The sequence below is a fragment of the Anas platyrhynchos genome, chromosome 11, assembly GCF_047663525.1.
Source record: "Anas platyrhynchos isolate ZD024472 breed Pekin duck chromosome 11, IASCAAS_PekinDuck_T2T, whole genome shotgun sequence".
NCBI lineage: Eukaryota > Metazoa > Chordata > Aves > Anseriformes > Anatidae > Anas > Anas platyrhynchos.
This window is the reverse complement of record NC_092597.1, coordinates 18,131,082-18,159,074: the sequence shown is the minus strand read 5'-3', so window position 1 is coordinate 18,159,074 and position 27,993 is coordinate 18,131,082. Positions and strand designations below refer to the sequence as shown.

General features: G+C 52.0%; 1 protein-coding gene across 5 annotated transcripts; it reads right to left on the bottom strand.

The window, feature by feature from the left end:
• Positions 1–488: 488 nt before the first annotated feature.
• KLHL25 (kelch like family member 25) lies at positions 489–18,009 on the bottom strand. 5 transcript variants are annotated; one of them, XM_027466175.3, is made up of 3 exons: positions 17,849–18,009; positions 5,942–7,768; positions 489–1,823 (listed from the first exon to the last, which is right to left on the bottom strand). In XM_027466175.3, the coding sequence occupies exon 2, from the start codon at positions 7,749–7,751 to the stop codon at positions 5,982–5,984; it is 1,770 nt and encodes a 589-aa protein (XP_027321976.1). In that variant the 5' UTR covers positions 7,752–7,768; positions 17,849–18,009; the 3' UTR covers positions 489–1,823; positions 5,942–5,981. The 5 variants fall into 5 exon arrangements, with proteins under 5 accessions (XP_027321976.1, XP_027321977.1, XP_038040979.1 ...); XM_027466176.3 differs by lacking the exon at positions 489–1,823 and adding an exon at positions 16,372–16,439 and having other exon boundaries at positions 4,059–7,768; positions 17,849–17,971; XM_038185051.2 differs by lacking the exons at positions 489–1,823; positions 17,849–18,009 and adding exons at positions 16,372–16,439; positions 16,897–16,945 and having other exon boundaries at positions 4,059–7,768.
• Positions 18,010–27,993: the final 9,984 nt, after the last annotated feature.

Sequence of the window (27,993 nt, the reverse complement as noted above, 5' to 3'; positions counted from 1 at the left end):
CATGGGGCTGAATCCAGCCCTGGCCCCCTGTGACTTGGGGCACAGCTGGGAATCCCATCCCGCCTGCCAGCAGGGCCCCTTCTCGGGAGCTGCAGCAGCAACGAGAAGACAAATAAGGAACCCAAAAGTGGAAATTTTTCTCTTCTTCCTTAAAAATGGCCGCTTGCTGTGCAGGAGCATGGCAGGGCCTGGGGCAGGCCCTCTCGGCCTCCTTGGCAGGCGCTGTGAGGCCTGCGAGGCCTGCGAGGCCTGTGGGGTCTCCTCCTGTCACAGGGGATGCTTCATTCCCAGCCCTGCCAGCTGGGGTGAGACACTCCGCATCGTGCCTCAGTTTCCCAAGCTCTGACGCAACAGTAATTAGGGCCAGGCTGGCTGCAGGAGGCTGGCTGCGAACCACCCAAGCCTGTTATTACTCCTCGGCCCTGTTATTAGACCGAACTCCAACTCGCTTAGGAATGAAGAGAGGACTCCTGTGAAAAAGGCACAAATGGTTTCCCAGATCATCATTTTTATTAAAGTTCGCAGGCAGCTGGAGGAAAAAAAAAAAAAAAAAAGGAAAAAAAAAAAGAAAAAAAACCCTACGAAATGTAAATAAGTGTCATTTAGAGCAGTGCAGAAGGGCTGTGCACCCAGAGGGCTCTTCCCGGCAGCAAAGGGCGCTTGCTGCTCCTCAAAGGCTTTGTTGTTCGAAGCACACAAGGGCTTTCAGTGCGTTGCATCATCCCGCTGGCCAGGATACAGCGCTGCCGAATGACGGGGAGAAAGGCAAGCCTCGGGTACCCACTGCAGGACACTGCTGAATGAGGCCAGCCCAGAGCCGTGTGCCCCCGTGGATGGCCAGAAACCCCGCAGATGACCCCAGGGAGCACCCAAATGTCCATCTGGGATGTGTGGGAGAAGCGGTTCCCTCCCCAGCCCACCCCTTGTGCGCCCTGTGCTGCTCCTTCCCTCTGCTCTCCCTTCAAGGATAAAAGAGGCAAGAGGCCTCCGAAGGCCCCGAGTGTACCCAGCCACGCAGCCAGCCTCTGTTCCTGCTCGTTTGCTAATTACCCTCACCCACACACTGTTTGGAGAGTGGGAGAGCACGGAGGGGAATCTCGGAGAGCTGCTCGGAGCAGGCAGCAGGCTTTATCCGCCGGGGCATCTCGCCGCGGTGCCGCAGTTTTGGCACGCTGGCAGAGCGGCGGCGCGCGCCCCGGCAGCTGTGCGCGGGGAGCTGCCTGGCCCCCGGCCCACGGTGAGGAAGGAGGGGAATAAAAACACCAAAAAGCTCCACAGAGCAAAACCAGAGGCACCTGCCTCGTTTCGCCAAGGCACCCGGCGCTGCAGAGCTCCCACGCTGTGATGTTTCGGCTGGGCTTGGCACGGCTGGGGGGAGCAAGGTGCTCTCTACTGGGCTCAGCCCTTCCCTTGGCCCCCCTTTCCCAGCCCCTTTTCCTTGCAAAAAATCGCTTCCACGTCACCCAAACAGCAGGGAGCACCAACAGCAAGCTCACTGCCTACAAAAATCAAAAATAAATCTCTTAACCCCCCCATGACCAAGTAACATAAAGCACCTGAGGGTGCCCCGGGGGATGCAGCCCGGTGCACATCCTCATCTCCCTGCTCACATCGGGCCACCAGCATCCACCAGCCGCCCTCCCTGTGCCCCCCGTGTCCCTTGTGCCCAGCCTGGCAGTGACGGCCCGGTCCTTTGTGTCCCCTGAGATACCGGGGAAGGATGTGAGAGGCTCCTTGGTGTCCTGTGCAGGGGGACAGGAGGGGACTCGGTGGCTGCACCGGCTCCAGCAGCGAGGAAGGGGCCGTGGATGTGAGGCCTGTATCTGGGGAGGGAAAGAGAAAGGTCATTAATCGCCACGTTGCAGGCTCTGGGATACACGGAGAAAGGGTTTTACATGCTGGCAGCTCCTGTTGTCCTCCCCCGACTGCAGAGAGAGGTGCGGGGGGGGGAGCAGTCAGTGTGTTTAGGGCCACGAGCATGAACACAAAAAGCAAACCAAGAAAAAGCAAACCAAAAAAAAACCTTTTTTTTTTTTTCTTTTTTGTTTCTTTTTCCACCGGTTCCTCCAAAACCATCCCTACGCCTGCTGCTTCCAAGGGGTTGATTACCGCAGTCTGGGACCGAGCGCAGACTGCACATGTTTCCATCTGCCCAGGGTTAGGAAAAGCCTGATTTTCATTGCCTTTCCTCCCCGGGCCAGCCACTCCCTTCCAACGCTGCTTGATAAACTGGCTCGGGAGACAACCAGCCGCCCGCCCGGCAGCAGCGCTGCCCTCCCTGCTCCTCCTGCCTCTCTCTTGGGCTCATGCAAATGCCTTTCCCTGGGAGCCACGACAGAAACCAGCAGTGACTTTGTTCCGGCAACAACAGACAGGTTTCTAGCACCTAGCGAGCGGGTTAGGAGCAGGGAGGTTTTTCCAGAGGTTTTTCAGCTGCTCTGGGTGCTGCTGCAGGCACCCAGGGCTTGTGCAGAGTGAGGTGTCCGGCGGCGAGCTGGACGTGGCCAGGAGTGATGCACGGCCCCAAAAACCTGTGTCTTCTTGCACGGCGAGAGCTGCCCCAGCTCCATGCAGAAGGGAAGCCAAACCCGTGCTTGTAAAAGGCTCGTTATCTCTGCCGTAATTAAATAATCAGGAAAAGAGTCATTGAACAGATCCGACGCTTAGTGTGACCGCAGCCTGGCAGTACCAGAATATAGCACTGGGCCTGGCAGGCTGCCGAAACCCTCACGGGCACTTTGGGGCCAAAGTTCAGCTTTTTGGTGCCAAAAGAAAACCAGCGCCTGGCTGCAGCCTCCACCACTCAGTGCTGCCACCTCTGCCCAGGGCAGGCGGGAGGTTTTGGGGTGCCAGTACCGCATCCAGGCCCTCCACGGGGCACGGCATCGGCTCTCAGCTCTGGGATGTGCCCCAGGAATCAGAGCCCGGGAGCTGGTCCCGTGGGCGTGCAGGGGAGCGTGCAGGTGTGCGGGTGAAAGGGAAGCTGCTCGCCCCAGAGCATGAGAGCCCGCAGCTTGGTGGGCCAGGTTCTCCCCAAAACTGCAAGACCCAAGAGCCGAGTGGGGCAGAGCTCCTGGCTGGGCTTCACTTGTATTTAAGAACACGGGGGGTTGTAGGAGCAGTGTCTTTATTTTGTTTCCCCTTTGCAGCGATTCACTGCCTCAGCCACCATCCCTGGGGGAGCTCTGCAGCTAGCTCAGCCCGAGTTTAACCCCACCTTTAGCCCAACTTTCTGCCTCCACCCAGGGCAGAGAGGCAACGTAGGAGCAGGTCCCACCAGAAAGCCCCCCGGCAGCACCAGCTCCACCATTTCACAGCAGCTTCGTGCCCGTGGGCAGGCTTCCAGGCTGTGTGCCCCTCATCGTGCCCCAGCCCTGGCTCTGTGGCATCCCTGTCACGGGGCACCAGGAGCTCCATGAGGCTGGCCTCGGCTCCAGCTGGGGAGGTTTGGAGGCCAAGCCCTGGGGGAAACGGGTCCAGCTGAGCAGTTTTATGCTTTAAATTAAAAGCAGGCTCCGTGCTTTAACATCAATGTTTTTCAAGGATGTGTTATTTGGGTCTCAGGGCTGGTGTGAAAGCAACCTCGCAGGTTTATAGGTGAGATTTTGGTTTTGTTTTTGGCCCAGTGTACAAAATACTACTTCCTACCAGACAATTGCCCAGCTGCTTTCTCCAGCTGAGGAGCATTCCCCATATGATGAGCAGGGGCTGCCTGCTCCTAATGAGCACAGACACCAGGAGAGACCAGCAGGGAAGGCGCTGGCCACCCTGCCTCTGGGTCCCTCTTTTGGAAAGGGGACCCTATAGGGAGCGAAGTGTCCATCATGGCACAAACCCTGGTGCTGTGGGAGCTGCAAGACAGCAACCCCCTGCCTCATGCACTGGGGGATGATGGAGGAGCTGCAGGACCCTGTAGCCAGCTATCTCAGCTATTCATGTTAAAAATAAGTAAAAAAATGTTCTCTCTGGAAAAAAATCTCACTCATGTACGTTTCAAATTCTTCTTTTAAGCAATGAGTGGAAATGAAGCCAGGAAAGCACACAAAACCCTTACACAGTGACTTTTCACCAGCTTTATTTGTAGGTTGGCATATTACAGTTTCTAATTCCCTTGTGCTTGTGCCAGGCTCCAGCATACAGTGAAAAATATCACATAACCCCCCAAAGATCTTTATTAGGTCTGATCAATCCCAATACAGCATGGAGGAAAAAGGCAGGAGAGAAAACATCAAGGCTCTGTGTTTTGGGGGACTGATTTTTCTTCGGTGGCTGAAGAACCAACTCTCACCTCAAACCCTTCCCCATTCCTATTGCCAGCAGTGTGGCTGGTGTGGAGCTTTAATATTCAAACGCATCTGCTACCAGAGAAAATTAATTTTCAGCTCTAGGACAGCTCTTAAAGGGGGGCCCCATTGACCCGCACTGAAAACGATGGAGTCCTCACACTGCTGGCTGCAATATTTAATAGCTGAGTGGCAGTTAATTAGATTACTGAGCCACTGTGACAGATGCTAGGCAACGCCTGAGGAGGAGAATTTGGAAAGGCCATTATCTTCCAGCGCTGTGAAAGTGCTCAGAAATCTCCTTTTAACCCTTCCCGCTCTTGCCAGTGTGGTCCAGCCCAGGTTAAAGCCCGGCCTTTTGCAAATCAAAGGCCAGAATAATGCCCCGGGTGCTTTTCTACCTGAGACAAGCAGGAGGTCACATTGGGCAAACGCCTGGTAGAGGTGCCAGGAGCTTCTCTTCGGTTCCCGGCTGGCATCCAGAGATCATGAGGAAATGCCTGAGCACTGCAGTAATTCACCCGCTGGGTGATTCCCAGGTACACCGAGTACAAAGCGGGGAAGTAAGAGGGTGTTAGAGGCACTGGGCAGCACTCCCTGCTCTGTTAAGTGGATTTTGATGAAGATACAGAAGAATTTCCCTCCCCATGGTCCCACCTCCCAATAAAACCTTAAGCTCATCAATCCTGTCCCCAGAGGCAAGGGTTTCCCAGCCGGGAGGCTGCAGGGTGAAACCTGCAGGCAGAGCTAGCAGAGGTGTTACAGACTTGCTGGAGAGAGGACAAGGAGAGCACCGACACCTCTGCTTCCACAATGCAAGGCGAGAGAGCTTGTGGCCTTCTCCTCCAGCTACATCTCGGCACAGATCGGTGACCATGTGCAGAGCTGGTGAGCAGAACAGTGACCAAACATCCTGCTGGGGAGGTGAGGAGGAAGCAGCTGCCCTCTGCCAGCCGTGCCAACACTGATTCGGGGCACGTGAGAACCAGAACCACACAGGACACCAGGAGCTTCCACCAACCTTCTCATTCCCACACAGCCCAACACAGCGATAAACACGTTCTTCTGCTGGTTCCAAACCCCCTTCCCTCCCACTCAGGTCTCACACACAAGTCTCAGAAGTTCTGATGTAACAAGCAACAGCTTGGATATTAAATAAACACCGGGACCATCAAATGCACTGAGGCTTCTAAGCTTCTGCTACCCACTGAAATGTAAATACAGAACATAAAAAGAGACTTGGGATTCTCCAGCATCCTAGGGGTCACTTGCCTACATATTCAGCAGCTCCAAACCAACCACCCAGATACCAGTATTAAACCACTGAGACTTCTTCCAAAGTATGTGTTGCCCTACTGTATTCCAGGTCTCAAATTTAAATTCCTTTAGGAACTGTAACCTCCTCAACCACATGGGGACAGTACGTATTCTATGGTCATATCCACGACAGGAGGCGTGGATAAGACCATCTTGAAACGATGGAGTTTATTTTTCAGCACCGTGGAGTTTATTTTTCTTTTTTGGTGTGATGTCCCTCCCGCCTTTAATGCGCCTTTCTCATTAAAAAGCAAGTGAACTGGAACCTGTGGCTTGTGTGCGGTGTGTGGAGATGCATTTGAGGCAAAAGAGCAAGTTTCAGTTTTAGAGGAGACCCTTACCTGACTGAACTCCTGGCTACGAGCCCCCGAGCCCTGCCCCTCATGACGGCAAGTGCTTCCAGGTGCTGACAAAAGCCGTGGGGATGAGCGAGTAAGGCACCGTTGTGATACAGTTCCACGTGTCCGACATGGGGTCGTAGCAGTCCAGTGTTTTGCACCTCTGAGTCCCGAAGTAGCCCCCCACCACGTAGAGTTTATTCCCCGAGGCCAAGGCGTGGCAGGACATGCGCTTGGCTGTCATGTCCCCGATGCGCGTCCACTGGTCCGTCTCGCAGTCGAAGCGGTAGGCGGACGCGGCCGTGAACTCCGTGTCCCCCCCCATGATGAAAATCTGGCTGCCCAGGACGGCGGCGGCCGTGTAACGCCAGGGCTGCGGGCACTCCGCTTTGATTGTCCACCGGTTCTCGAGCGGATCGTAGCACTGCACCTTGGACACCATGTCCCGGTGGATGCTGGTGCCGCCGAAGACGAAAAGCTTCAGCCTGGCGCTCACCACCGCCGCGTTGCTCACCCCGTCCCTCAGCGGAGCCACCATCATCCACTTGTTGGCCGTGGGATCGTACTTCTCCACTTGCTTCAAGGACACCGAGGGTGACGCAGGGAAGACCCCGGCCACTGCCGTGTGCCCCCCAACCACGTAGAGGCAGTTTTCCAGTTCGGCTGAGCCGTGCCCAAAGCGAGCTATCAGCATGGGGGCGGCTTTGGACCATTCCTCGTGGACAGTGTCGTACACCCACACGTCTTTGGAGACCCCGTTCTCCGAGCCCCTGCCACCAGTGATGTACACTTTGCAGCCAATGGCGCAGGCGCTGAACTCTTTCCGCGGGCTCGGCAGGTCTGCTTTGGGGATAATTTCCTTCGCTTTTTGATCCACTTGGTAGATCTTGTCGCACATGAAGGTCTGTCCTCCCAGGATCAGCAAGGTGTGGCCGGCTTTGCGGGGCCTGGCGCAGGGACTGGTGACAACGCCATCATTCTGGAGGATCTTCTTCTTGCACTGAATGGCTTCGTCCAAGACAAGCTTGTTCCTTTCATCCACCATGATCAGGTCCTCACAAGCCAAGGCCTCCTTGAGGCATTCAGAAGGAAGCAAGGCCAGGCGAACATTCCTCAGCAGCTCTGGAAGATAAGCCTTCCGCTCATCTAGGTCGTATTTCACCCACTGGAGGACAGCCTTAAAGACCTTCTCCTCATCCTCAATTTCCAGCTCGTCGCTGGAGATGAGGTCCAGCAGAGTGTCCTTGGAAAGATTGTTGAAGTCCTCGCTCTTGTGAACGGTCTCGAAGTTGACCAGGCACATCCTCCAGGAGAGCTCGTAGAGTCGGCGGCACTGATGGGCGTCCGAGAGCAGCATCATGCCCAGGCAGTTGGAAGGGTAGAGGTTCTTCTCCAGGAACTCGGCTGCTGCGTCTCGGACGTCGTGGAACTGCAGCATGTCCCCAGCCTCCAGGAGGGACTCGGCGTTTTCCTCATTGATGATGATCCGCGAGGAATAAGCGAAGTCCAGCAGCAGCTCCAGCACCTCGGGATGGAGGCTGTCGTGGAAATTCACCGCGTCGTCCAGGCTCTCGCGCAGCCCGTTGCTGAACATGGCTTCGAAGTACCTGCTGGAGGCGGCCAGCACCGCCCGATGGCAGGGGAACGAGCGGTTCCCTGCCCACAGGGTGACGTCGGTGAACATGCAGTGCTTCCGCAGGGTGTTCAGGTGGGACAGCACACAGTCCGGGTGGGAAGCTTTGTGGAAGAGCAAGATGTTCATGGAGCCGGTGCTCGTCCGGGATTTACGGTTCTCGTGGACGCTGACTGACATGGTGGCAGCTCGACAGCCTGCGGAGAGACGAGCAGATAAAGGATTATTCTTTTTTTACACACACGTTTGCTCTCCAGCCCTGCTACACCGTCAGAGGACCTCAGACACGAAGCACCAGCGGGTGCCCCTGCACCTCCAGCACCCTCCTGCAATGCGACTCGGGCTGTACAAGGAAAGGCAGGGGCGCGAGGGGGGAAGTCTGCTCCTTGGTTTCAGCAACGGAGCAGCAAAGTGAAGCAATCAGAACCCAAACTCGAGGGTAAATTGTCTCAACAGCCCCTCGAGGGGATTGGCAAACCGCAGAAGAGTATTTTTCCTTCGAAAACAGCATTAGGAGAGCAGTCTATCCAGGGTAAAGGGCACCAGCCTGTTCTTGGCTCAGCACAAATCAGGTTTGGCTTCTGATTTCCATGAAGATTATTGCAGCTTTAGGAAAGGCAATTGCTACTGGTTTTATTTGTGGAATATCTAGCTACCGGCACCAGCCCAAAGTTCTGAACCACCTCTACCAAAGCCTTTCATTGCAGTTTTTGTTGATAAAACTCACGAGACATTCTCGTGACTTCCAACATTTTCTGTACAGATTCACATCACAGAGAAGGATAAAAGAGACGGCTAATTTATGGTTTTTAACAGACAGGCAGAAGGAAACACAACGCTTTTATAAGCTACTATTTCATTTAAGTGCTCCATGCCTGTGGAAGAAAAAGCCTTCGGACCAATCAAGTTGGTAGTGATGACAGAATTCAAGTCGCTCACTGTAAAATATTTTAGCCAGCCCAATTTTTTGCCCTATGTAACTGAAGTAGGCAGACAGATAACACACACAGTCCTCTCTCAGGGCAGAAAGTCAGCACTGAAGTTGATAACTCGACCGCCCTGAGGTTTGATAAATGAGCCTTCAGGAAAAAAAAAGAAAAAAAAAGAAAAAAAACAACCAAACAAACAAACAAAAAACACCAAAATTATGTGAACAAACAAAAATCCTGAGATGTAAATGAGCAGTGTGATTTTTCCAAGCTCGATGCACAAAGATGCGCTGGGGGGAGGGAAATGTGACTGTGAAATGCACAAAGCACCTGAGCCAAGCTGCCAGACACAGCACAGCAGCCACAAAGCCTCGGCTTGTTCGGCACAGCCAAGCACACCGGAGCAGCTCGCTGGGCCCCGCCATGACAGCAGGGAGAGCAAAGCCAGGGCAGGCACTACAGCAGATGGCATTCGTGCTGCATCCAAAGCAGCTCTCCCTGGCTAAAAAGGGAGTTTGGGCTAAAGACAGGGACAAGTCACAGAGCTCGGTGGGGTCAGACCCTTCCTGGTAGCGTTTCAGCACGTCTGTCCATTCACCTGATTCTTTAGGAATCAGTAATTTGGCACACACAGAGCTGGCAGGGTGCTTTTTGGGGGAAATCTAAACCTTGCTGCTTTGCAAGCCTTAAGTTTTAAAGGGTCTTTCTCACCTGCGAGCACCCAGGCTGCCCTCCTGAGCTATGGGATCCTGGGGAGATGCCCAACCTGCCACCAGGCAGGCTCGGGGTGAGACGTGAGCCCTGGCACCCATCGGCTGTCGGCGCAGGGACTCAGGGCAGACAGGGTGCTGAGTCCCACGGGGATGCTGGAGGCTTGCGACACCGACCCCGCCGAGACAGCACCCGCCCACGGATGACCTCAAGCAGGGGCTGATGGCCAGATAAGGGCCTGAATCACGCTCTGCTCACGCCTTTCATACCCACCCCAAGGTCCTCCAGAGCCTGTATTGGACAAGTGTTTGTGGGTGTCTCTCTTTCTCCCCCAGCCACTGTGAATTATTGAGGTCCCTGAGACCTCATTCCTCAGGGCTATGTTAGAGCCTAGAGAAAAAGGCTTCTCCATGCCAAGTGGGGCAGAAACGAGAGCTTATCTGAGCAGCCACAGCTCCTAATGGCAGGGCAGCAGCATCGCTGGGGGTATCTACGTTGTGCTGGTGCACAGCCCTCACCAAAACCCCTGCGGTTTGGAGCTGGGGCTGCCGAGCTCATCTCATTTGTGATGGGAGGCTGTGCGCAATCGGGGCTCCAAAACAGGAAGGAAAAGGCCCCGACAGGAAGGAAAACGCTGTCACCGAGCAGCCGAGGAGCACTCCGAAGCGCATCCCGAGGAAATGGTGTCCAGCACCCACACCCAGCCCAGGGATAACGCTGATTTAAGAGGCTGTACGGATTCCTGCATCAAAGCTCTGCAACGCTGCACTGAGGAATACAAATGAAACATTTATGAGGCTGCTAAAAGCTATTGATTTAGGCTCCTACTCCCAGCACCTCAGAAACCACCCCACCACCACTCCTGCTTCCTCTGCTCACAGCTCGGGTCACGTATTCAACGTTAACCTTTGATTTGCTTATCCACCGAAAAAATAAGCAATTTATACAGGACGGCTACGGAAACAAACAAAAAGATTATGGGAAGGCAGCCCCATATTTTTTTCTGACGCTAAGATTAGAAAAGCCACTAGACAGAATGGAAGCAGCAGGTCGTTTAGGAGAGAGAAATGTTGGTAAAAAAGCTGCAGCAGAGCTGCTGTGATTATATATATATATTAAAAAAAAAAAACTCAACAACCATCCAACCTTCAAGCACCTAGCATTTAACATCTTGCCCAGGGTAATGAAATATTTCTAACCAATGGGTAATGAACAGGGCAGAAGTTGTTGGGTTGCAGGCCGGTCCCCATTAGGACTGGTCTTCACGTCACTGTGTCCCAGTGCAAGCATCAACTGGTCCCCAGTACAGCCGCTCCAGTTGGCCTCTCCTGGAGCTGGGTGGTGGCACTGGCTGCCACTGGTCACCAACAAACCGCCACGCAAGCAGCCTCCCAGCTCAGGTGTGCGGCCATCTCACCAGCAAGGCTTGCTCCTATTTTTTCAGCAGCTTTCAAAACGAAGTTGTTTTGAGGGCAAACAACACAAAGCACCTACTTTTTGAATCCTACCATAGCTGGGCACAAGCAGGAAAGCGGTAGCTGTTAGTCCTTCCCCCATACAAACACACCCCAGCGCATCTCGCAGTCTGCAGGGAACCTGGCACCATTCCACACCTATCAGGTGAACAGAAACTGCAGGCACGCAGTTCAGCTGGCGGGTTTCTTCCAAATCCAGTGGCACTAAGAGGATCTTCTATGCTTTTTGTGATGCACACAAGCATACTGCAATTTGAGCAACACTTCCCTGCCGTGATGTGCAGGCTGGATCCATGACACGTGCAGAGCAGAATTTAGCCCCTCCTGTATTCCTCATTTCCCTTACCCTGCCACTGAGTTAAAGAGAAAAACCAGAACTGCTCAGGACAAGGAATATCTCAAAGAATAAATATAATAAATATTATATAACAAATATTCGCTGTGAAGTCTTTTAGAGGATCTTATTGCATGCACAGGCGGATGATAACCCTTCTCCCGGGGGGCGGAGGGCAGCAGGGCAGCAGGTTTTTGACAGCTATCCACTGCTGTCTGCTGGCTATAATATTCCCCTGGCTGTATGAAGCTTTTGTACGGCAGATACAGGAAAGACAGGATTTTTTTCCAGCAGAGCAAGATAAGGGCGCTTTGGAAATCCTTCCCACACGGGGTAGACAGCAACCCAAAAGGAGGGTAGGGGCTGGATCGGGGAGAAGAGACCCCTCTGATCTCAGCTCAGGAAGAAAATGCTGGGGAAAATATCCCCAGCAGCCTGTGGACAGGACAAAGCTGGCAAAGAAAACACGGTGGGAAAACAAAACCTCAGAGCTGGCCAAAGTCCCTGCTCGAGCAATGGGCACAGTTCTGCCCGAGCACTTCTCGGCTCCTGCAAACCTCTGCAGCAGCAGGCGGCCGTCCCTGAGGCTGGTGGGTCACCGTGTCGAGGAGCTGGTGCTGGTAACTGAGGAGATCCTTGGGAAACACTCTTATCTCTTGAAAAATCCAAGCAGCACTTAGAAATTGGATACTTCCAAGCTGTATCAGCCCCTGGTTTCCAACCACAGAAGATCTGCATACGAGAAGAGAGCCCAGGAGCACTACTGATATACGACCTATATTTAGCCAGGCGTGGGGTTCCACCCTCCATCCTAAACCAGCAGAGTGCCACAGATCTCCACTTCATTTCCCTATCAGCAGGGGATCCCCAGCTGCTTTGGCCAAGCTGTCTGCACCTTGTGAGCTGACTCGGTTCTTCATCTGGGCTGGACCAGCAGGGGCTGCATCTCTTCCCAAGTCACCCAGCTGAGATGCTGCTTCCCTTTAAACAGACAATATTTGAGAAAGAGTAAGTCCCCAGAGGGACTTCGGGGATTCAAGAATCATTTCTGCTTAGAAGGGGAGAACTACAGTCTCAGGACCGTAAAGGTTGGCTAAACACCAACAAAGAGCCCAAATCCCATGAACCGAGGCTGGCTTTTTGTTTGCCGAGCAGACTTTCAGAGAAGCAGCAGGCAGAACACATTTCCTTTTTGCCTTGCTCAACCATCAACTATTTAAAGCAGTAAATAAGTAAATAAATAAGCAGTAGAGTTCCCAGCTGGCTCCCTTCAGGAGACTTGGAAGAAACTCCCTGGGCAGCGGCAGAGGCTGGAGAGCTGCCTCCCTGCCACGAGGCTCTGTTTCTTCAGAGTACTGGGATTTAGCACGAGCTGGTGTGCACGCCGTGCTGGGGACTTGCAGTAGGATTTAAATGCTACCCGTGCAAATTTGAGATCAGAGCTTTCATCATTTCCTTTTTTGATTTACTCAAGCTCGTTTTGGCTGCTTTCATTTTTCCGGCCACACGGCTGCCAGCAGATACTCTGAATTCAGAGCAACCAGGACAGGAGCCATCACCCCTCTGTGGGCACCAGGCTGGGACACAACACAAACACACCATCGCACGAGAAGACTTTCAATATCCTTGTGATCTGAGCCTTACTCTTTCACCCATCCAGGTGACTTCACAGATCTGGAGATTGTGCAGGAGGAGAGGGGAAGTTTGGCTGCCTGCACATACAATAAATCAATACGACGCCGGCTTGCACTCTCCTTAATGAGCCAAGGGTGTTGTGGTTGATTTTGCAGGGTGGCAGCCTTAAGATTCATTTTTTCCCCTCCGATTTCACAATATCAGCCCTCTGGGGTGAAATGCCATCTCAAATTCAGACAAAGTTCCACTTCTGCAGGGAAATAAATTCTTGACTTACTAGTAAATTGCCTGTGCTCTTGTCCTGAATATTCGTGCATTTCCAATGCCTTCACAAACTGCAACGCCTGCTGCTCAGCTCCAGCTCAGGACAAAATTACTGCTGCAGGAGAGCTGATTCCCCTTTTTTACTCTAAGAGTTGCAACCTAGAAATGTAAGAAGCCGCCTGCGGTTTCATCTTGGTGGGGGAGAGCTCCTTGCAAAGCTGCTTAGGACAAAGAGCGGTGTGGCAATGCACTGCCGAACACACCCCCCAGTCCAGCCGTGTTTCAGAAGCACGGAAAGCAATCGCTGGGTGGAGGCTCTGTCAAAATGTTTGAGCAGAAGGAGACTCCAACACATGCAGGCTTTCATCACGTACTCAGGGACACAGCTTGAGTTTCAAAAGCAGGAAAAAAAAAATAGAAACACAGAAGAAATTAAAAGATAAGCGGGGAACGGAGGTAGGAAACAAGAAAGGGGAAGGAACAAATCTGAAGAGCTTTTTCGGATGCGTTTCATGTCCCTGCAAAACACGGTGGCCTATCAGGTAAACAGCTCGGAGCTGCTAGAAATGCTCGATGCTAATAATGCCCCTCTGCAAAGAGGGCTTGAGATGAAAGGAATAAAAATAGCAGCTGGCATTTAGCGTAATGCTGTGTTCGGGGAGCGCGGTGCCTGGGCTGCAGCCAGGTGGGCAGCCAAGGAGCTTCCCCGCATCTCCTCCGGGAAGCCTCCTCTGCTCTGCCCTCACCTCGGCGGTGCTTGCGTGCAGGCTCTGCTCTCTAATAAAGGAGGCTTCGTCTCCAGCGACGCCTGCGAATTTCGTGGTTTGCCCGTGTCAGTCAAATTCGTTCTCCTCTGCAGGATGACTAATGCAGCAAAGATGCGACCGTGATTTCTCACCCTGGAATTCAGGCAACGTAACCCTGCCGTGAATCAGGGGCAGCAAAGCTGGATTTGGCCTCCCTGACAAACTCTCGTTGTTTCATCATATCCGCAAAGGAAAGATAGTTATCCACGTCCCAGCCCCCAAAAGCAGGATTTCAGATCCTGCCCCAGCCTTGAAGAAGGGGAGGCCTCTTTATCGTTTCTTCTCATTTTCTCACTTTCTAGTCTGGCCCGCGCATCCTAGACAGAAAACAGAGAGACCATGTGAAAGGCTCCTTCTGTTGGCTCAGGCAGAAACTGGGAGGTTTTCCAAGGCCAATTCTGTAGGCTCCAGGAGATCAGATTGTCTGGAGAAGGTCCGGGCACGTATCTGAACGTCAGCGTGCTTACTAAAGCAAATCCAAACTCAGGAACTTGGTCTGTCCATCGCCGTTTCATATCCCATTCCCCACTCACCATCTCTCCCTTTAAACCTATGCTCCACTCTGAGCCCAAAGTCACCACAAGAATCTACTGAATGCCACTTCCCATAAAAATCAAAGCCAGTACTTGCAAGCTGGACCAATTAGTGAGGTTCTTGTTCTATCCTGCAAAAGCACTGGTAAAAGGGGCAGCAGTGCCCAAAACCTACAAGAGACAAACTATCAAGAGCCCAGGGAGATCAAATTCCAATCAAAATACAAATATGTGTAGGAAACTTGCTTTATGTGCAACAAATGCAGTTTTATTTGCAAACCAGGTATTGGACTTGCTACTCCACAACCGAGTTACTCCATAAATCTTCTTAAGCTACCTGTGAGGCAATCAAATAAAGTTCACGTTCACCACTAAGCTCACTGGCTTTGCAGTCCCTGGGAATACCACACCCTCCTACAACCACTATCCAAATCGGGATAAATAATGCTTTTAGCCACAGTTCAGGCTCCAGACAATAGCTTTTCATTGCTACGCCTTAACCCCAGTGGATCCTTTCAGAGCCCGTGATTCATTTCAGAGGCTGCTGTGGGGTTTTGTCCTCCCCGCCTGCCCTCCAGCTCCGCTGGTGAATGAATTCCCTTCTGCTAGATCAATCACAGTCGTTTCGCAAAATGAATGCAGGGCTGCAGAGGAGGCAAGTTTTCAGTCCCGTCTCCCATATTATGCCCCAAAAAGGCTCCAAAATGGAGACAATCGACTTGATTGCAGCATCTACCCCAGCCCCATGTGAGCAGGAGAAAGCCCCTTTTCAAGCAAGGCAGCTTGCCCATGCGCTGCACAGGGAAAAGGCCTTCAGTACTTCAAACACAGACAAGCAGAACCACACGCCACTTCCCAGGGAGAGTTTATAGGATGAGATGCGGTGCGTGCCAAATTAATGCCAGAACAACCACTGGAGCTGCAGAGAGCACGTTCCCAGCCCCTCTCTGCAGGCTGTGCCCAGCTCCCAGCGCCGAGGCTGGCAATGCTGCTGGCTCAGCCAGCCAGAGGAACCGTCGGCCACGCCACCTACCCTCACACCAAGCAGGTCTGTCTCCCCGCTGCCAGGGCAGGAGCTGGGTTCTGTGCCCAGCCAGGTAACCTGCTGTTTGTTTCATCTTCCCTGCTCCTCCGCCAGGCAGATCTCGGTGCAGCAGCCAGGTTCAGGGTGCAGGAGTTCACCTGCAGCTCTGGCTGGAGCTCGATACGCCACGCGATGCTGGAGGTGGGAGACCCTCACGTAACTGATCAGCTGCTGATGCTGGTGGGCACAAAGCCGGCTTGCAAACCACTGACAGGTGATACTAAAGGGTGTGAGGCTGCAAACAGGGCATTGCTCATCGCCCTCTGGCTCTGGACAGAAGGAACAAAGGTGACACCCATCTCTGATGTTTTAATTTCAGTACTAACAGCATCCAAGCATGTACTCAGCTTCCACATCCCGGAGCTGAATGGGAGCGCTGCAGCAAGCCAGCCTGTCCCAGGCATCTGTGCACGCATCACAGGCAAACCAGAAGGACTGGCAGCCTGCTACAGTAATAAACTTGCCTCACCACAATCTGGCAGGCTGTCATTTGAAACTGGTAGTCTCTGCAAAGTCTGATGGCCAGCAAGCAGGCAGCAGCTACAGGACAAGCAGCATTCCCAGGCTCGAGTGACGTGGGGGAAGACCGAGCAGCCCCCTCTGGCTGAAGTGATGCTAATGGTCACTGCGGGGATATGAAGTCGATAAAGAAAGGCTGACGTGATGGTGGTGGCTAAAGGTCAGCCCAGGCACTCGGGGAGACTCGTTACAGCTCAATGCATCCTGGCCGAGCTCCTGCAGCCAGCGTTTTATGCAACGCCAGCTTCATCCCCTGCAGTCGATAGAAGACCGGAGCACGGCTACTCCTCGCTTCACCTGCTGACACTGCTGCTCCCCACACGCTCCCTCCAGACCCCCAGTGCCCACTGCAGATGTCCCAGGATGGCTCTGCAGTCCCTGCTCCACCACCTTGTGCCCACCTCCCTGCTCAACCACCCTGTGCCCATTTCCCTGCTCCACAGCCCCGTGCCTCCCTCCCTAGAACTGCCCCACACACTCTGTCCTCACCCCATCACTCCCAAAACCTACCTCCTAACACTGCCTAAAGCCTGGCTGCGAAGGAGGAGGACCTGAGCTCCTGCAGACTGTGGTTACCACTGTAGGGACAAAATAGGCACCGTAACTCACCCGTTAATACATCCAGACCGACAGCCACACGCTCCCTTCCTGCCCCTGCCCGGCACTGCTCCAGCCCTGGAGGGACCACCTCGTGCACCACCCCACGTTCATTTTAACACATTTGGAGGTGTCAGGCAGCATCGCCCTGTTCCCAAGCTGCCTGCCCTCATAAATTTCATCTGTCTCCCTCCTGCCGTCCAGAGGTTCCCAGCTGGCCTCATCGCCTCTCCCAAACCACATCAGGAGCCCGGTCACGCTGCCTGCATTACCCACACCTGCCCCAAACGCAGCGTGGGGACCTACCATGGGACACGTTTCATGATGAGGCAGGAGGACCTGGCACAGCAATTGCCACATACCGGAGAAAAAGGACAAAAAAAGGGGCAGGAAGTTTGGGTTCCCCAACGCTGAGGTTGTTTACAGCCTCCTGCCTACCTCGAGGCGCTCCTGATTTGCTTCTGCAGCAAATTCCCCTCTGGTTTTAGTCCCGGGAGCCCTGCGCCCACACCTTCCCGTCGCAAACCTCCACCTCTGCCTCTTTGCCAGGCGCGTCCTTATCGCGGAGATAAGGCCCAGCAGGTGGACGAGGCCACAGAAGAGACAAAAAGATGATTTGGGGTCAGGTTTGATAGGAAACAGCAAGCAGGGCACGGCAATCGGCGAGGCCCTAGGAAAGGTCCCACATCCCTAAAGAAGGGCAAGAAGAGATGGGGAGGGGAAATAAGCGGTGCCTGAGCCCCTGGAGATGTGGGACACCAGTATGGGACCTGAGCAGGGATGGGGAGCACAGTGGGGTTAGGGGCAGGGGCTGGCCAGCAGCAGGCACACACAGCGGGTGGGCGAAAAACGAATGAAAAATTGTCCTAAGGCAGCGGAGGGAGGAAAGTGGCAGCGTAAAAAGTTACAGAGATGCTCGCTGCGCTGGGACTCGGGGTGCGTATTTATAGGGTATCTGTAGGGTGACCATCTGTAGGGTGACCGCGGTCCGGGCTGCCGGTGGGGACGGTTTGGGGCAGGGAGGCTGGGGGCAGCAGAACGCCTCCAGGAGCCCCTCGCGCTGCCCTAACCCCCCCAAGGCAGCGGGGATGGGATGCAGCGGGGCACAGCGCCGCGGAACCCGCCCCAAACCCGCCCCAAACCCGTTTTTGGGGTGCCGGGGGGCTGCGGGGCAGCGCGGGGCGGGGGCACTGCAGCCCCGCGGAGCCCCACGGCGATGCCCGCAGGGAATGCGGCGCCCCGCGGCTCCCCACTCGAGACCCTGATGCCGGTTTGAGGCTTTTGGGTCTATTTTGGGTCTATTTTGGGGTCTTTTTGGGGTCTTTTTGCTTCCTCCCATCCCCTACCCGCACTCCTCCGAGCCCACGCGCGCTCCCGCGGCTCAGCTCACCGCCTGCTCCCGGCGTCCCGCAGCCCCTAGGGTGAGCGGACACCCCGGGGCCGCTCCCGGCCCACGCGTGGCCGCGCTGCCCCGCAGCCTTCCTCCTCCTCCTCCTCCTCCTCCTCCCGCCCCCGCCCGCGCGCCCCCGCGGAACCGTGCGGCCCGGGGGCGGGGCCGCCGCCGCGCCCGCAGCCAATCAGGTGGCGCCCTGCCCCTGACGTCATTGGAGGGCGGGGCCTCGGGGAGCGGCGGGGAGGGAAAGGGGAGGGTGGAAGGGCGGGGGCGCGGCCAATGAGGGGGGAGCACGGCGGGGAGGGGCGGGGGGAGGGAGGGAGGCTGTGGGATGGGTCCTAACGCCCGCCCGCTGTGGGGGGCGCTGTGGGAGTGCGGGGGGATGAGGGGTTGGTCCCTGAGAATCCTGGAGGCGCTGGGGTTGGAGGAGACCGCCAAGGGCACCTGGTGCAGCCGTGCCCAGCACCAGTGTCACCACCAAGCCGTGTCCCCAAGCACCACGTCCAGCCTCTCCTTCAACACCCCCAGGGATGGTGACTCCACCACCTCCCTGCACAACCCGTCCCAACACCTGGCTGCTCTTTCTGACAGAAATGTCGCCTCGTTTCCAGCCTGAACCTCCCCTGGCACAACCTGAGGCCATTCCCTCAGCCCTGTCATGAGTTATCTGTGAGGAGAGGCCGACCCCAGCTCCCCACAGCCTCCTTTCAGGTGGTTGCACAGAGCAGTGAGGTCTGCCCTGAGCCTCCTCCAGACCAAACACCCCCAGTGCCCTCAGCCGCTCCCCCCAGGACTTGTGCTCCAGGCCCTTCACCAGCTTTTGGACATGCTCCAGGGTCTCCATGTCCTTCTTGTAGTGCAGGGCCCAAAGCTGAACGCAGCACTCAAGGTGCAGCCTCACCAGAGCCACGTACAGCACTCACCTCCCTGGCCCTGCTGCCCACACTACTGCTGATACAAGCCAGGGTGTCCGCTCACCCCACAGCCTACCCCAGGGTGCCGACTCCACCGAGTACCCACGGATGGGCTACTGAAGGCCTGGCCCACGGCACAGCCTCCCCTTGCCATCAGAGGCCTCCTCTGGCCTCCCACTGGCACCCCTTGGTCCAGCCTTGCGGCCACAGCCCACACGAAGCTTTGCCCACTTGGCTGGTTTTACACGTGAGAACAGGGCAGGTGGCTGCTGTGGGGATTTACTGGAGCAAAAGCCCCTGAAGATTCAAAACTTATTGGGAAATAAATCCCAAAACACTGAAATAAAGGCAAAAAACTTCTTTTCTTCCCAGGTTGAAAGAGAACACCATCTACAGCTGGCAGAGGCTGTGTATAGTAAATAACAAAGTACACCAAAGATGTGGAACCGTATCAAATTCCTGGGTTTTGGGAGCTGTGTTGTTCCAGGTCATCACAGTTTAACTCTTAGAGTGTCGCTGCTGGCTTCCCAGCTACAAGCACAGCTACTCTCCAAGGGCCTACAAATTGTCCTGGGGCTTGTTAATGACTTTAATGAGCTGCTCAGGAAGACAACAGGGATTTGTGCAATAGGCGGGTGTGGTGGCATCCAAACGCATCTGTTAGACAACAACAACATGAAAGAAAACTGATTTTCCTCTTTGCTGCTGAGTTCCACCCAGCTGCTCCATGAGTATGAAAGAGCTGTGGAGCAACGTGAGGTCATGTTTCTTAATTCTGACAGACTTTCAGGGTGCTCCTACAAAAGCAAAATCTTGTCCCAGCAAGCTGTGTGGGTGAACCCAGCCTGCCTTCTAAACTGACAGTCACAGGGACCTGCAAAGCTCTCTGCAAAGCTGTGTGTGAAAAGATGCTGCTAAGGTATAATGCTAACACTGATCTCCAGATATAATGGCTAACACCGATCTCCCACCCACCAGCTTTCTGGCTGTGCAACAACCTCGGTCTCAGTGCAACTGCTCCTGACTCAGGCCGCTGTAATTCCAAATACAGCAGCGTGACTAAATTCTACTCACTTACACATCACGGGCAAGTCATGTGTCTGACGGGTGATCAGAAAGGTGACTGGCAGATACCGCAGTGATGGGCACACCAGACCCAAGGCCTGGCAAGTCTGAGAAGAAAAAGTTGAGCCAGCCATCTGAGAAGGAAGGGGGAACATAATGGCAGTGCTTAGTAGTGAAGAAAGAAGCCTTGGCAGATATTTTAAAATGTTTTTAAACCTCTTGTTAAAGAGAATTTAAGAGCTAAGCGTGTGTAGGGAAAAGAAGCTTAATTTAGAATGACTGTTAATACCAGCTTCTTACATACGATACTGGCCTCAAGCATCCCTGAGGTTATTTAAGGGACTAGTGCTGTGGTTACGATTTCAGCGTATTGGGGGAATTCTCTTGCACTATTAAACAAATCATGCCCTACATTGGCCTTTGGTTTGATGTACATAATGCGTAGGCAGTGTTAGCCAGCTAGGGGACAGGGTTCTACAGCTTGTTGGCATTTTGAAAATAAATTGGAAAACTGTTGACTGAGATTCCCTCCCTTGTCATATCCTGTCAAAGGGAATAGGGGTTAAATATTTTAAAATTTGGAAAAAAAAAAAGAATCTGAACTTTAAATAAGTTGTGTTTACCCTGTGGCTGCATTTGTTTAGCAGAACATTAATTAGGGATGGAACATTTAAACATTTGCAAAGTTAAACGTTTAATCTGACTTGTTATAGAAAACAGCCCTAATTTCCTGGTTCCCATTAAATTCTCACTTTCCTGAAGGTAGACAGTCCAAATGTTTACTCTACTCTGCATTCACTAGCTGCTTCTATCCATTTATATCATTGATCAAGTTCCTGAGGGAGCTGACTAAGTAGGTGATGCCTTTTGAAGAAGGAGGAAGGATAAAATCTGGCCCGCAAACCATGTTAAGTTCTTTAGACCGTTTGCTGTTTTTCACCAAACATTTCTATCCTACAATATCCAACTGTTCAAGAGGTTAAATAATAAAATGTATACCTAGGTCATTGGTTGCAGTCCACCACAGGCCATGCCACAGCCAGCTAATGGCTGCTCAGCGGTCTGTGTGAAATTAGGTTAGTGGGTTTCAAGCCAGACACTAGTTGATGGATGCCCCAAAATCACTTCTCCAGTTGGTTTACTTGTTGGCAAGCACAGCAGGTTGGCCAAGGACTGAAGAGGCTGTGCAAATTCAGCAGTTGCCCAAGGCTGAGGACAGACAAGATTGCTTGTGAATACCCTGTTAGGAACACCAAAAATCTTCAGAGAAGGTCACGGCACAATGCTACAACTGCCAGTGCCTGGGGACGTGGTATCACCTCTAATGCAGCTATCCAGGGAGGTGGTGGTATTAAAGGTAGGAAAATACCACTGAAGAGACCCAGGAGAGGCAGCTTTGAGGTCAAGGAGATGAGGCAAGGTGGCAATGGGAGTCTTGATCAAGGCTTTCAAACTTTGGCTGGTCCTGCACGGGAGAGCAGGCTGCAGAGCTGCCAGTCAGACTGAACCAGCTTAGCTTTCCCTGCACTAACAATAAAAATCCAATCTTCCTCCCTCTCGGCCTTTTCCTCCCAATGCCAAATTTAAACAACCTTACTTTTTTGGCAGCAGGAAACTTCACAATTAAATATAGAAGCAGAGCAGACTTTCAGATGGAAATTACAGCAAGGGAACAACAGATGGCATTGTTTGCTGGGCTCGAAAAGCTGCATCTGCTCCTAGAAGAAATGCTAATCGGAGCTTAATTAGGCATTCAGAAGGAACTGTTCACCATCCCCAGGACAACGGCCATGTGTACATGATCCTGCAAAACACAAGGAAGTAGATACAAAGTCATCAAAAATCCTCCCTGGACCAAGCCCAAATGAAGTGCATAATGTGATAGGGTAGCCCAGAGAATTTCCTTGTGCTGAAATCTATCCAAACCACTCAAAATAAAAACGTAACTGGCAAAGACTTATTTCATTTCATTTGCAAGTGGTCAGTGATTTAGTTTTGGGTTTCAAAGCAAACAATTCTAGCATTACATTGGAATCAGATCCTACCCTAAGTGCTCGCTGACTCTCTGAGGTGTGGCAAGATTAAAGGGTAGCCGAAATCTTTACAGCGAGTACCGCAAGTGGGGATAATAGAGTTAGAAAGATCGATAATACGTGCCTTGCCTAGAATAACTGATCCCTCTGTAGTCACACAAAGGAAGACAAGAAGAGGAAGGTGGAAATTGTTCCCTGCTTCATCCCAATTAGCTGTTCAACCACAAAGCGTGTCCCGTGGTGTGGAGTGCATGAGGGTAGTTTAAAGCAGAGCACAGAATCTGTTCCTCTCTGCCCCCAGGCCTGCAGGCTTACCCCAGGGATGCAGGAAGGCTCCGTGTCTCCTTATTTCAGTGTCTGCTGCTGGCAGTCACCAGGTGCCAGGTCAGGTCCCTCAAATTAATGCATCCCCAGATCAATGCTCGGGCATACAGGGGGTAAAGAGCGTTTGGCTTCTTGGGCTCTCTCCCGCTCCCTGCTGCTGGTTGAGGCACCAAACTGCCACCTTTATGTGGAGCCGACAGAGCTGTTTGCAAAACAAGGCCACGGAGCTTTTAACCAAGAGCCCCAGCTGCCAAATTGGCCTGCACTGCAGGGATCCCCATTGTGCTGAGGCTTTGCGTTCAGCCCCCTCTTGTTTTAACAGCCTCTTGCTCTCCTAGCTGGGGTCCCTGCTGCCAGTGTTGGCAGCATATGTCAGCGTTGTCCCTGCACCTTAGGGCTCTGTGCACCTCTGGGCACTGCTCCACTCCACATAGGGACCCCCCTTTGCTGACTGCACGCCCTACTTCCAATAGCACTGGACATATGCCCAAGCACGGCCGCTTGGATAAATCAACACCCAGGCCTCTTACACCAAAAAGATGTTAGAAACAGCGATCGTTGCTGATTTCAAACAATACTTTCCAGACGTTGCCAGAAAATCACTGGAGATCAAAGGCATTTTTGGAACAAGTGGCTTAGGGCTGCAGAAAGCAAAGAGTTTTCTTGGCACTGAGGCAACACGTTCATTGCCCTTGCACTGGTAGGACTGGAAGACCTGTTTGAAGGAGAGATGTCCTCATGCTATGAGGTTGTGCCAACTGAGGACAGCCTGCCAGTGGAAGCCTTGGACTTAGCTCGCTCGTGAGCATTGAAGCTCAAGGGCATGGCAAATGGCAAAGACCATGAGGTCTCAGCTTTCCAAGGACAGCTGGAGAGCTGGTCCCAGCTCATCCCCATGTATCAGCACATGGGGCTCGGAGCAGGGCTGCTGCTGACCCAGTGTGAAGCTTTCCAGCACTCACAGCCTGAGAGCAGACACAGGCTTTGGCTGACAGCCTGCAGATTTAGCGTCTGCCTTTAGACCCAGACTTCTTTCTGAGTGGTTCCAGAGGGGGAAAAAAAATCAAAAAGCATTCCCAAGAACCTCATTTCTTCATCGATGGCCGGTTTTCTGCCTTCTCTTCAGTGTGAGAGCGTCAGAGAAGTGTGAAGGGGGGAGCACAGTGGGCCTCCTTGGCTGCCCTCTTTGGCTGGAGGGAACCAAAGGCAGCCGGGGGACCCCAGCAGAAGCAGCGAGCGGCTCTGGCTGGGCAGGCGTCCCGACAGCATCGTGCTAGCAGGAGAGGCAGGACAAGCTGCCTGGCTGTGAATCACCCCAGAGCTGCTCCACTGCTCCTATTACGTCCTAGGATTTGAAGGCCTTGTCCTTGCTCTGTCCTTCTCCGTCAGCCCCAACCCTCTCTCCTGTGCAGGGGCAAGTGCAGGAAATGTAGAGGTGATCCCCGGAGTTCCTCAGCATCCTCCTTCCCCTTGTGTGAGTTGTTGCCTTGGAAGTGGGGTCATTTCTTCCCCAGGTTGAGCAGGGCAAGCACAATGACTGCCATCTGGCCTTGGCTGGGAACTTGGTACAAAAGCTGGCCAAGGCTCAGCACCTGGGGCTTCTGGAGCTGGCTTGCTTTCTCTTGAGGAAGAATTAAGACAGGACACATTAAAAAAAAAAAAAAAAAAAAATTAAAAAGTGGGGTTCGGGGGAATGAGACAATTCACTTTTGCTGTAGAGTCCTCTAGTGGTGAACATTTTACAAACCACCCAAGCGTGCTCCCAGGTGAACTCCATTTCTATTTTTGCGAAATAAAACCACAGTAAAAATATATTTGCATTAAAATGCATATTTTAAAAAATAACAACAACATCCAAACTCAATTAAACTGTTTCAACCACTTGTGAGCGGTGTCAAAGGCAACGAACCAAAATCAAACCAACCATCCTCCCACTGTCCCCCAGTTACTCCCTTCCCGGTAGCATTTCCCATCCAAGGCTAGATGACATTTTTTTTTTTTCCAGATGTGTGGGCTGAAACCAAGCATGCATTGGGAAACTCAGGGTGTTGCCCACTCAGTTTCTTTTGTTGCTGCTGCTCAGAGAAAGGACTGAAGAGAAATAGCCCTCAGAAGTGAGACGTCGCCACACCTGTGCCATACATTTGCTCTTTTGACACACGCAGGCAGACCTGCTTAGGCCAGCTGAGTCTCTTGCAAAGCCTCTCAGTGCCTCATGCAAAATCCATACCCAGCTCTGACCAAAATGGTGTTTGAAGCGATTTGAGTATGTGACAGAGGAAAAATTATTTATTGCCTGCTGTGAGTTCCCTGTGCTAAAGAGAAAAGCAGTGCTCTTGACAGGATGTTCCCCTTCCTAATGAGACAATCGTGTCCCTGCCCCACTCCCTCCCTTCAGGCCTCGGTCTTCTCAGCTGTGGTTCCATTTCTGCTTCAGAACCGAGGAACAAATCTTGCAAAGGTTTAAGGCCTCATTACAAAATATGCTCTCAGATGCTGCAACCAAATAATTGAGCTCTGTTTCTTTCATAAGAGGCTTTTTACTCCTCCCCTCTGAGTAATCAGCCACGAATAGCGCCCTTTGAATTTCAGCTTCTGCATTGGAATAGCTGTATTAGCACCTGCTGAAGTCAACCTGCTAGTCACTGCAAGGCAGTGTAAAAAAGCACCAAAAATGAAGGAAAAAAAATAAAAGGATCATAAAATTCTTAGCAGCCTTGTGGCTGTTCCCACTTAAAATGCTGCTCGTGTTAACAAGCAATCCAGAAGGAGAGAAGCTTTAAATACTTTTAAAAATTTTATTTATCCTTATTTATCCTGTGTAATATTTGTCCTGTGCCTGAACCAGAACATAAAAATAACACACATTTGTAGAGTCACATAACAATTTGGGCTGGAGCAGACCAGAGGTGGTCATTGGGTCCAGCACCTTGCTCAGCACAGCCCCAGCTGGACCTGGGTGCTCAGCTGGGGACTTGTCTGAAGCTCTGAATAACCCCAAGGTGGAAATTCCTCCACCTTCCTATGCAGTACACTATTATATATTCAAATAATTCATATGATATTTCATCTTTTTACGTAGTCAGACTGCTCTCTGGTTCTTAAGCTCTTCTAGCTGAAAGCTACAATGTTTGGTAGGTATTTGAATGTACAGGGCTGTTCCCACTGATTTCCTTTAATTATTTTCCTCCAGGCCTGGTGTCCCACCCGTCAGCACAGACACATCCTTGAATATTTCTGCTGAGGAGTAAAGCTTTCAGCTTATCTCTGCCAAACCCTCCGCAGGGTCCAGGTGCTCGCTGGTGTCACTGTTAATTAGACTGATTTGGGGAGTGCTTACTGTAAACTTAACGTGAGCTGCCAGCCACATATCAGTCCTGCCTGCCTGCATTAATTTAGATATCTGCTCATGTCCAAATCAATAATGATATGTACGAGTAAATAATAATGGTTTCATAAAGCTGAAGTAAAAGAGATTGAGAGTGTTGTTTCAGCTAAAGAAATGAGCCCCTGGGGTCTCTGTTATTTTTGCTGTGTCCCGTAGGAGGATTTCAAAGTGCTTTCAAAGTAGCTTTTCACAAGGGGATTAGCAAACAGACCATTGCCAGGGCCCTGGGAGAGCTGATATTGTTGCGTTTGAGTGGGAAAGTTCCCTTTTTTTTTTTTAGAATCGTGAAGAAAATGAAGTACAGTATTCACATCTTCCTTCTGCTTTATGCTGAATTTAAGTGACAACCAGAAATTCTGTTTTCAGCTACTGACTCTAAATTCCATTATTTAAATTTTTCTGTAGCTTAATTTTTTTTTTATTATTTATTCTAAATAGAAGCTTTCTAACAAAAACTGTTATATGAATTTTATTTTAAAATTTTCACTGCACACCCATTTTCTATCAAAAAAAAAAAATATTAAAAAAAGTTCACTGTAAAATTCTCACTAGATGAATTGCTTCCTTTTTACTGATACAAGGATTAAGTTTCAGGAAAGGAAACTGCTCAGATACCAGGTAACTGACATGCCAGAACAAGTAGATTAAACGAGAACCTCTGGGATAACATTTTTTTTTCAGATAAAGAAGTTAATTTTTAAGAACAGGATGAAATGCAGCCACTGACACCCCAGAGCGCATCCATTTCACAACCCTGGGAGAAGGAGATGGAAACCTGGTTCTCCAAGATTTGAGGTGAATTGTAATGGATATTTCCTGCAGCCTCCAGCTCATCATCTTTCCAAAAGAGACAAGAAAACCTGTAGGATGCGAATGAAAACCATGTTCATAGGGGAGATGCCTGTTCTCTGTATTTTACTGGGTTTTCAGAGGCACCAGCTGAGGCAGCTTTTAGAGCAGGGTCTGAGCATCACCTTCTTTCAGCAGTATCAGGTAGGGTAGCTGCCTGTTCCTCCTTCCTTCTAGGCATGGATTTCCAGAGTTTATCACTTCATTTTGGGTTTTGCTGTCTCTCTCCTACTTTCTCCATACTCTGTTTTTCCAAGGGAAAATTAAAGAGGATAAGAAACGTGGTAGAACTGTTCCTTCTCCCTCTCCCCAGGTACTCCAGTCCCTGGGAAAGCCATAGTTATCGTGGCGAGGGTCTCTCATCTCCACCTCCATGAAAGAAGTCATTCATCCCTGAAATGCCCAGAGGAGGGTCCCCTAGGAGAGAAGGGACACCTGAAAGTCATACAGCTTTCCACTTGGCTTGCGAGCCATTGCCAGCACCAGTCCTTGCCTCCTGTTTAATTTTGACAGCATCTGCCTTGCCTGGGCCACCAAATTAAGGACCAGATCCAAGGATGCAAGCTCAAGCAGTCATGGTGCCACCTGCAGAAGTTTTCATTGAACAAAAAAAAAAAAAAAAAAAAAAGTGAAAGGCTAGATTATTAAAATAGAGGAGAAGAGGAGACCTTGTGGAGTTTAGTCTACGTGGATGGTATCCTATGATCAGAGTGGTTTACCCCCAAACTCTGTGTGATGCCTGGGGCTATGTGGGATGTTATATACTGACAAGGGGCCCTTATTGTAGCTGGCTTCTTAGATGCTTTCATAGTAAATTAGACAAACCAAAGACATCAGAAGAGAGGTCTGGGAGCTCAGAGGGAGCACCGTACCTTCTCGTCTTTGCCAGCAAATCTTCTCACCTGTTCCTAATGCCATGGAAGCACTGAGCAGGGGAAGTGCTCTGCCACAAAAAGCAGAAATATAGAGGCTATGTTATCTTTAGAAACCACAGCATCAGACACCTGATCCATTTGCAGCTCGGAATTATCAGCGGAAAAGTTTCCACCCATCTGCAATTCATATAAATGATAAGAACTGTTTGTTTCTAATGCCTCGCTGTAATTGCAGCCTGTGTGCATCCTCAAATGGCTCCCAAAGGGGAGCGCAGCCAGGCAGGGAGGGGAGAGAGGGGCTTGCGTGGGCGTGTGGGGTGTTAATCAGAAATATGTGGGGCCTCATCCCCCAGGTGTGAAGGAAGGCAGATAGCAAGCCCATATCCTTGTCCCTGGACAGCTGTGCATTCAGAGGATGCTGCAGTGCGCACGGGGCTGCTGCATCCCACACGCGTGATCCCAGGAGCCAGCGCTGAGCTGATGATCAGAGGGCTGGAAGCTCGGGCTTCTCTGGACTCTGCTCCGTATTAATTACTCACTATGTACATCTCGTGTAATTAAAAGCCAGAGCATCTCTTAGCATCTCTTCCCATCCTCGGTGCAGAGGCACTGTGCTGCTGTTGTAAACACACTTGAGATCGGAGCAAGGCCTTTTGCTGCCTGATCTCTTTGCTTTTATTTTGTGTTAAATGCT